This window comes from Equus caballus, chromosome 10, assembly GCF_041296265.1.
Source record: "Equus caballus isolate H_3958 breed thoroughbred chromosome 10, TB-T2T, whole genome shotgun sequence".
In the NCBI taxonomy this organism is placed as follows: Eukaryota; Metazoa; Chordata; class Mammalia; order Perissodactyla; family Equidae; genus Equus; species Equus caballus.
The window spans coordinates 47,516,825-47,525,478 of NC_091693.1; the positions used below are offsets into that span (position 1 = coordinate 47,516,825).

Consider the following 8,654-nt stretch of genomic DNA (forward strand, 5'->3'; position numbering starts at 1 on the left):
TCTTGCTTCTTCATATCCCAAGGCACTAATCGAATGGTAGAGTGCTAACTGTGCATTAGGATGACTGCGCCCCTAAAATGGGGGTGGGAGGAGACCAGATCCAAGCCTTCTTTCCCAAATCAGAATGCTTTCCCCTTCCATTAAATAAATGTATCGATTTCTAGACGATGTCTCCTTTTATGTATACAAAGCGCACACAGAGGAAACTGGAAGGTTATTTAAACCTGGGAGGCTGAAAAGTAAAGGTAAAAAGGGAAGAAACCAAAAACGCCCCTTGCACACTCCAGCCGGCCAATCCCACGGGCGGGCGCGAGGGCCTGGAGGGAGAGGAGAGGCGCTCCACCAGTCCCCGCGGCGGCCCCGCGCCCCTGCGCCGCGGCCTCCGGGCTGTAGGGGCCGCTGCGGCGCGGGCCGGCGGGGCCGCTCTGTCCGGCAGGTGGAGACGAGGCGGCGCGGAGGTCGCGGCGAGGAGGTGACCCTGCGCAGGTGAGCGGCGGCGGGCTCCGGGGTCGGGCCGCGGGGACGAAGCGGGTGCCCGCTGCGGGCTCCTCCCTGGCCTCGGCCTCACTCCCCGGGCGGCGGACTTGGCGACGATCTCGAGCCCCCGGATCCTCGCCCGTCCGTGGGCGCCCGCAGTCGGGTCTCGGAGACCCCGCCCCCGGCTCCCGGGCACATTGTCATCGACACAACGTGTTCGTGATGAACTGGTCTGAGGACCCTTCTGTGCTCTACAGTATGGGCTGTCTGTACCCACCTCCCCATTTCCTTGGTTTTTTTCCCAGTAAACCATTTAAAGCATATCTTACCGGATATCTTTGTTTTAACTCTGTGCAGGGTTTTTTTTCCTCAATAATTAAAGGAAAATGCTGGTTTTTTCAGTTCCTTTTTAGAATGACTTTCACCTTCGTATATCTGCTTTTTCAGGCCTTCCTAGTATTTTTATCTAATGCTCCAGTTTCAATTAGCGGTGTCCTCTGAGGCTGTGATTCAGTCCTGACAACATGACTGTTGTGTTCACTGTTTCCTGCCTCACTTTTTTGATAGGCACGGCCTGTTTACAGACTATAATTCTGCGTCCACTTAATGATTGCTTCTTTCTGAATTTTTTCTTTCTCTGCATTAGCGTCAAACACGTTATTAGCATAAGGAGAAATGTCACTGGCACCTAGCTTAGGCATCTAGTGACCAACAGTTGGTATTTTAATCCTAAATACATTTGTACATGGCGTCCACCCTACTGTCATGGTTAACAGGGAAAGATGAAATGCCAGTAGTTTTCAGAGGAGAAAATGAAAGCCAGAGAAGCAGGAGATTGTTGCCACAAGAAAGGAGAAGTAGCAAAGGACTTTAGCGGCACTCCCCCTGCCTTGCCAACATTTTTGAAAGACTAAGCCAAAATTGAAGAAATTTAGGGGGATTCTGGGACTAAAGCAGAAGTGAATACGAGGTCCTCGTTTATAGTTGTTTTTGCATGTTATCAAGAAGTTTGAGCAAGAAATGGGCATTTAAGTGGGCCACTTGTACAGCAGAAAGCATTGGATGTTTTGCCTCCCTTGGGCATGATGAGTTTCAAGCAAGTGTGTGCTGGCTGAACAAATTTCAGGCATGTTATGGAATTGTTTTCAGAAGTTGTCTGTAGTGGAAAAAAAACACTGTTCCAGTGGAGAAAATTAGTAACTTTGCATGCAGGAGAAATTTTTTTAACAATGCCGGTTACATCTTTACTGATGTTTTAAATGCTGATGAAATAAATGTTTTACAAGTTGTTCTCTTGTATACTTGGTGCCCAAAGTAGGCTTTGCAAAGGAGGGAAACAGAGATTGACCATCGCTCTGTTCTGCTGTAATGCATCCTGGACGGAAAGATGAGACCACTTGTCACTGGCAAGTCGGTTAACCCTCAGTGCTTCAGAAACGTTCGTTTGCTCCCCTGTGATTATCAAGCCGATATATATGCCCAAAGGATGAGAGATTTCTTTAATGAATAGCCGAGAAAGGTTGGCAAGAGAATGAAAGGAACAAAATGCAGTATCCTCTTGCTGATAGGCAATTGCTCTGCCGGCAGCACACTCCTGTGCTTGGATCCTGCATGTATTGAGTTTCTCCCTTTGAGCTGCACAGCCATTCTGCAGCCATCGGATCAGGGTATAATTTGCACAGTGAAAGCTTGCTGCTGAAACACATCTTTCTAAATTTAGTGATGAAGGGAAACTGAGAAAATCAAATTAAGCAAACCATTGGCATGATTGCTGAGACCTGGTGGCCAGTGGACCTACTCACAGTGGTGAAGTGTTGGCAGAAAACAGGCGTGATTCCTGTGGAAGCCCCTGAGGTCAGCCTGGAAGAGACTGCAAACCAAACGTGGTCTTTGAACTAGTCTGGTACTCGACTGCTACTGTCACTGGGCTCCCAAACCAGTTTGATTTTGAAGACTTTGTGGCTACAGATAGCAGTTTATTTCCCAAGAGTTAGCAAATCTTAAAATTGCTACAGGAGTGCTAACTAATGTCAACATGGAACCAGAGAGTGATGATGATGGTGACAAGGCTAACCGTAACATCCAAGGGGAACAAGTGATGGAACAGCCAGCAGTGAACATTCCAGAAGCCCTGGAAGTGCAGGAAGTGTGGAGAATCCTTTCCCTTTGAGCGCATGTTCCTGTCCAGGGTGTTTACTCAGTTAAGTGGTATCAATGAATATTTAGTGACCACTGCAACAAAGACCGTTTTGAGAAAACCGAACTCCTAATTTTCTCCGTAACTAATAAAGTTGCAAAGATGTTGCTTTTATAAAGTCTATAAAATGGAAGACTCAAAAATACTTACATAAATAGAGCCCCAGTGAGTGTTTAAATGTGAATGTTTGGCTGTTATTTTATAACATTTACTGTACAGTAGGGTTGTGACATTCCCTTAAAGACTTTTATTTTATCGTCATTAATTCCAGCCTTTCCTTGAAAGGTTTCCTTCCTTACCTCCTTCCTTCCAACTTCCTCCCCCTCAGCATTAGGTGGCAGGAATAATAACAAGCTTTTCCCTCACAGTAACTAGAAGAGAAAAGTATGCACAAAATGTTGGCACTCCAGCTATAACCTGAATGCAAAAGACACACTTAGGTTTCATAGATAGGTTTAGAGCAAGACAAAAAGGATGTTCAGATTAAGGAGGCAGTGAAACAGTCCTTCTACTGTTAGGCAAAGGGGGAGCATGCTAGTGCTGGGGTGGGCCAGTGGAGGAAGGTGGGGGCGCATGGAGGCGAGTGGGACAGGGGTGAATCTGTAGGGAAAATGGAGCAAAGGGATTCTAGTCCTGCTCTCAGATTGGTGTCCGGAAAGGGCTGTTGGAGGGTGAGGAAGAGTGGAATGGAAGAAGATAAAGAAGGGTGTGGATAATCACTGGCTACTCCTACCCCTAGGACCCCTTCATCTAACAAGAAACAATGTGACTTAGACCAACAGACACTTCTCCAGTCTTCTGGAACAGTGGGAAGCAAACTTTGTCCACCCTACTGGGTTGTTCTGAGAGACAAGAAAATAAAATAACCATTTACCCAACACAATTTAGAGTACCATTTACAAAGTGTGTGTTATACAAAGTAATGAAATAATTGACAATCACTTTTGGTATATATCTGTACTGGAATTCAAAGAAAGGATGAGTATAGAATGGTTTTTAAAGAGTTTTATCAAAGAAACATAAACACAGAGGGAAAAAAGTCTCATTTTATTTTTAGGTAATAAATCATCGTAAGTCAAGATGTCTTCAGCACCTGAGCCTCCAACCTTTGAAAAGGGACCACCCAAAGAGAAAGACTTTCGAAACCCAGGGCTCAGAGGGGTCCGCACGACAACCTTATTTCGAGCTGTGAATCCAGAGCTCTTCATTAAACCCGTAAGAAACACATGCAGGATAAGACTTTATGTTTAACTAGGCTACCAGACACAGAAAGTTCTTGTTTTCCTGTAACATCTAATTTTATCATGGAAATTTTATGTTGATTTTTAAGACTTCTCTGTGAATAAAAGCAGGTGGAGGGAAAATCTAAATGCTGTTTCACTAAATATACATATAAAACTAATTATTTTGAGGGCATTTGAGAGTCATAATGGAAATAATCATAATGGAAAATGGGTATACTTTAAATGATCAACTTTTCCAATTTCTCAAACTATTTAATGTTTTAGTAGTTGCATTAATTTGGAGGAAATTTGAATTGTTTGATGAGGTACTAAGTCAATAAGACCATCTATTGAAACAAAGTGAAAATCTAATTATTCCATAATTCTGTAATTCCAGTCTTTATTCATAATATTTTTACCTAAGGGATATTGCAAACATTTTGTGAAAAATTTCAAAATGTACATTTGTACACCATTGGGGAGTTAGCTAGTCATTGATATCCTTGTTGCAAATTGTTGAATAAATTTGATTTGATAAGTAATTTAAATAGTTATAAATCTTATTTTTCAATAAAGGTAAATAAGGTCAAATTATTATAAAATATATTTAAATATATTGAGTTTGACTAGAATTTTAATAGCAGTTGCTAGTGTAAGCTGTTTTAAAGTTAAATAGGTCAATATAACAATCAAATCATTAAATCGGGGTAGAATGTTTGAAAAACTTTGAGCTAATGTGTTCTTTCATTGCCAAACGCATTTCAAGAGCTGCAAATTTAAAGTGCTCTGAGCCTGTGGCCTTTCTTAGATGGCAATCCAAGTGAAAAAGTTTGACCTTTCTCCTTTTGATGTTTCAGATTTGAGATAGTAATGCGGCGCGTATGGTGACAGAGTCAGAAAATAGGAATTGAAACTTGTATCACAACTGTGTCCTCACACTGTCCTAAGAAAAGCCAATTTGTTGAGTGTGTTCACACCGAAAGGAGGGTCTGAGTCATAGTAATTGACAAGACAGAACGCTTCTGTGGAGTTGTGAACGTCTGTCTTTTATTTAAAACCTTTATTTTTTGTTAAATCAAAGCCAAATTGCGTTGCCTCTTAGGGTCTTGGATTTTCCAGCAGTAAGTCAAGGTTATTATAGGAGCATCGCGTCTGTTCCAATCATTAAATTTCTTGAGGTAACAAAGTAGTTTCCTGCGGAAGAGCATATGTGTTGTCATTGTAGCTGTGCCTAAGCCGTGGCTTGGAAGGCTTTTTGCCAGTTGTCCATGAACTCGGGTCAGAAGAATAGCATGTATACTTCATTCCTCACTTCCTAATAACATTAAATAATTTAAGGTTTTCAAACGAGGAAACTTGGGCCCAGAGAAGTTAAGCAACTTCTCCATGTCACACAGAGAACTGAAGACTGAGCACTGGGCCAATTTTTCCATGCCTCTCGTTTCCCCCGCCTCTCCCCCAACCGTCACCTTCCTGAAGGTGGAGTTCTGAGATGTCCAGGCTGGAGACAGGAGAAGGACCTGCAGAGAAGGAGCAAGAGTCTATTATAATCTCTAGATTATCAGGAGTCGAGTTAATAGAACAGAGAACTGGGTAAATTATTATAATTGAAAATGTTACCATAGGAATGGTAGAGTGCTGATCAAGACTTGGTATGTCAGGAAGAAAGTACAACAGATATTTGGGTCTCCCTAAATTATTAGTCTTAATGAGGCTTTACAATTTTTTTTCTTTGACAGAACAAACCTGTAATGGCTTTCGGATTGATAACCCTTTCGCTTTGCGTGGCTTATATTGGTTATCTACATGCAACACAAGAGAATAAAAAGGAGCTCTATGAAGCTGTCGATAGTGAGGGGCACAGTTACATGAGGAGGAAAACGTCTAAATGGGATTAATAGTGCTGCTTATTGCAGATGGAACCTTATCAAGGCCTCTGAAATCTTCACATGAAAGCTTTCATGTGTACATGAGTACATAATATCATGTTTCTTGTTCGGGAATATGATAATGAGGAGAGAAAATAGCAGTTGCAACCAGACCACTATAGTAAATTTTGATCTTTCAAAACTGCGGCTGTTGTCTCATTCTTTTTTCACAGGAAGAGCATCTCGACATTTTTCTTTCATTGAATCCTCTTATAAAAGTCCCATGAGACTGGAAGTCATTTTTGTTAATTATTAAGTTCTATATAATAAAAGTACCCAGTGCTGTTAAATTTGCATGGTATTTTTTTGATATTTTAAGGTGAATTGTGCATTTGCAACTATTATGAGGGTTCAGTTTTGTTTTGCCATTTGCAAAGGCAACGTTCATTTTCTACCTAGCATAGAACCTATATTTGTGAAGGAAAAGAAATAATTGTAAATTATTGTAAAGCCTGTAGTCAACATTAAAAACAAAGTATTTCAGCTGTTTTTGGTCCAGAGTTTTATTTTAATTGAAAAGATACTCCCACTCAACTGCTCAAATAAAGATTAAATGAGAGAATAACCCAAAGTAATTAGAGTTTTTCTTTAAGAAAAAACAAGTATGTTATACTGAGGTATGATTTTTTTATTTGACTACAATTAAATGTTATGTATTTTAGTTTTTGTAAATTAATGTTACACTGATATTATAAACATAAGACCAAATGTTCTTAGAACTATTTAAAAACTAAAACTACTCAATGGATAAGAAAAGAGGGTCTCCTCACTGTCCTGGGTTTACCTTATGTAATTTAAATCTTTCTGACAAGGGTTCCAGACCTGTTTCATTTCTGAATATTTACCGCATTCTCCAGATCATTGTGAATGGGGCTCAGTAATAAACCCTCTCTCTGAAATTTCATTTATTATTACCAAGTAATAATAAACTGCACAGGCAAAGTTTATCATCATAATGTAAGTTTTTAATTTCCGGGACTTTATTGCGGTTTTGCAAGATACATGAAGAGGCAATTATGTCTGATTTGTAGATATTAAAGAGCTTAGTTAATTGAGTTATCTCCATGCAGTTAAATTAAATCTTTATTACTGAGCCCTAAATATTTCTTTGTATGCCTCTCTGCATAGTACACTTCATAGTTTAAAACGCACTTAGGTGGTACAAAGTGCTTTTTAATTTAAAGTATTTTTTGCTTTCGGTTTCCCTGTGTGCTTTGGTTGTTAAAGAACTAGAATTCTTCTGTTTTCAGCTTATGCATTAATTTCACACTGTCATCTTTTAGGTTCTCCTGTTCAACACAATAAGTTGATGTTTGGTGGGGGAGATACCGGGTGAACTGTCAGGGGATTCTCACAGCATTGAGGGGCAGCAGGAGCCGCACAGAGAGCCGCCGTGAGCCGTGTGGCATCCACGAAGGAGGCGAGGTAGCAGGAGACAGCGAGGCGCACAGCTGTGAAAAGTAGTGCAGGGAGGGGTCACGCTGAATTTGAGGAACAAGTCACCTCCCTGTGCTGCCTTTCCCGGGGTGGGCACCGGTTACAGCACCATCCTTGCGTGTGCAGTGTCGAAGGCTGGCTGGCTGTGTGCTGAGGTTTTCATTCATTCTCTTAAGGAAAAGCGCCGCTTTGCCAAAATCAGTGGTGTCTAAGGAGAGCGTGGGCAGGGCGGGCAAGATATTTACAGCCTCTTGGAGTCTGGCTTCAAGTGGTTGAAGGAAGGTCTTTCGCTGCAGGAATCTGGTTCAGAGTGGGCAAAACTCATAGCATGATAGGTTAGGTCTCAAAGCAAGTCTGGGTAAGTAAACTACTGATAAGTGGCAAGTAACGTTTTTGCCCAGGGGAGTTATCTGTTCTGATAGAAGAGCTGTTTGCCCAGAGGAGCAAGCTGTTAATTGATGAACTGGTTTTCAGGAATTTCCTGAAGCCCACAGTGAAGTTATTTATTGGTTTGTAGCCTCATCTTCCACAGGGTGACCAGTCTCTCCCAGTTTGTCTGGCACCAAGGGGATTCTTGGGATGCAGGACTTTCCATTTTAAAACAAAGACAAATTAGTTAACTATGTGATTTTAAAAACCAGGCTTAGTAATTTCAAGTGCTGACTTAATGAAAGTAATTTTCCCTTTAAGATGCTGTGGTATTTCCCAGTTTTATTGCTTTGGCACCAAAACATCACATTTATAGATAAACTGAAAAAGAATTAAACTCCCACTTTTGCCGGCCTAAAAGAAATCAATCCTTTAAATAAACCATTTAAAAGGAAGTGTGGTAGGCTGAATAATGCTCCCCTTTCCCCACCCCGCCCCCAAAGATGTTCAGACCCTAATTCCGAGAACCTGTGAATATGTTACCTTATATGCGAAAGCGGCTTTGCAGACGTGGTTGTTAAGGATTGTGAGATGGAGAAATTATCCTTTATTATAATCACAAGGTCCTTATAAGAGGCAGGCAGAAGATCAGAGGAAGAAGCCACGTCACCATGCAAGCAGGCTGCGAAAAGGCAACATCGTGGAAGGCCATGAGCCAAGGAATGTGGGTGGCCTCTAGAAGTTGGAAAAGGCAAGGCAAAGGATTCTCCCCTGCAGCCTCCAGAAGGAACCAGCCCTGCTGACCCCTTAATTTTTGCCCCATAAGACTCATTTTGGACTTCTGACCTCCAGAACTGCAAGAGAATACGTTTGCATTGTTTTAAACCACTAAGTGTGTGGTAATTTGTTACAGCAGCAAGAGGAAGCTAATATAGAAGGTATCTGGGAAATGAAAGGCTGTACCATGCTCCCTTTAGTTATTACTTCTAGTTGCTTTTATGAGCAAAGCTTGTCTTACCTAGC

The 8,654-nt window shown here is 41.5% G+C and overlaps 1 protein-coding gene across 2 annotated transcripts; it reads left to right on the forward strand.

The window, feature by feature from the left end:
• Positions 1-326: 326 nt before the first annotated feature.
• On the forward strand, positions 327-6,308 carry SMIM8 (small integral membrane protein 8). 2 transcript variants are annotated; one of them, XM_001503730.7, is made up of 3 exons: positions 327-486; positions 3,732-3,889; positions 5,637-6,308. In XM_001503730.7, exons 2-3 carry the CDS (start codon positions 3,755-3,757, stop codon positions 5,793-5,795), a joined length of 294 nt encoding a protein of 97 aa, XP_001503780.1. In that variant the 5' UTR covers positions 327-486; positions 3,732-3,754; the 3' UTR covers positions 5,796-6,308. The 2 variants fall into 2 exon arrangements, with proteins under 2 accessions (XP_001503780.1, XP_070079643.1); XM_070223542.1 differs by having other exon boundaries at positions 439-2,677.
• The last annotated feature ends 2,346 nt before the right edge of the window (positions 6,309-8,654 follow it).

What these genes read in the sequence shown, in the direction of transcription:
- SMIM8 (XM_001503730.7), top strand. Translation starts at nt 3,755, where the DNA reads ATGTCTTCAGCACCTGAGCCTCCAACCTTTGAAAAGGGACCACCCAAA. An exon ending in CAGAGCTCTTCATTAAACCC is followed by an intron (nt 3,890 to 5,636) that starts GTAAGAAACACA and finishes TTTCTTTGACAG; the next exon opens with AACAAACCTGTAATGGCTTT.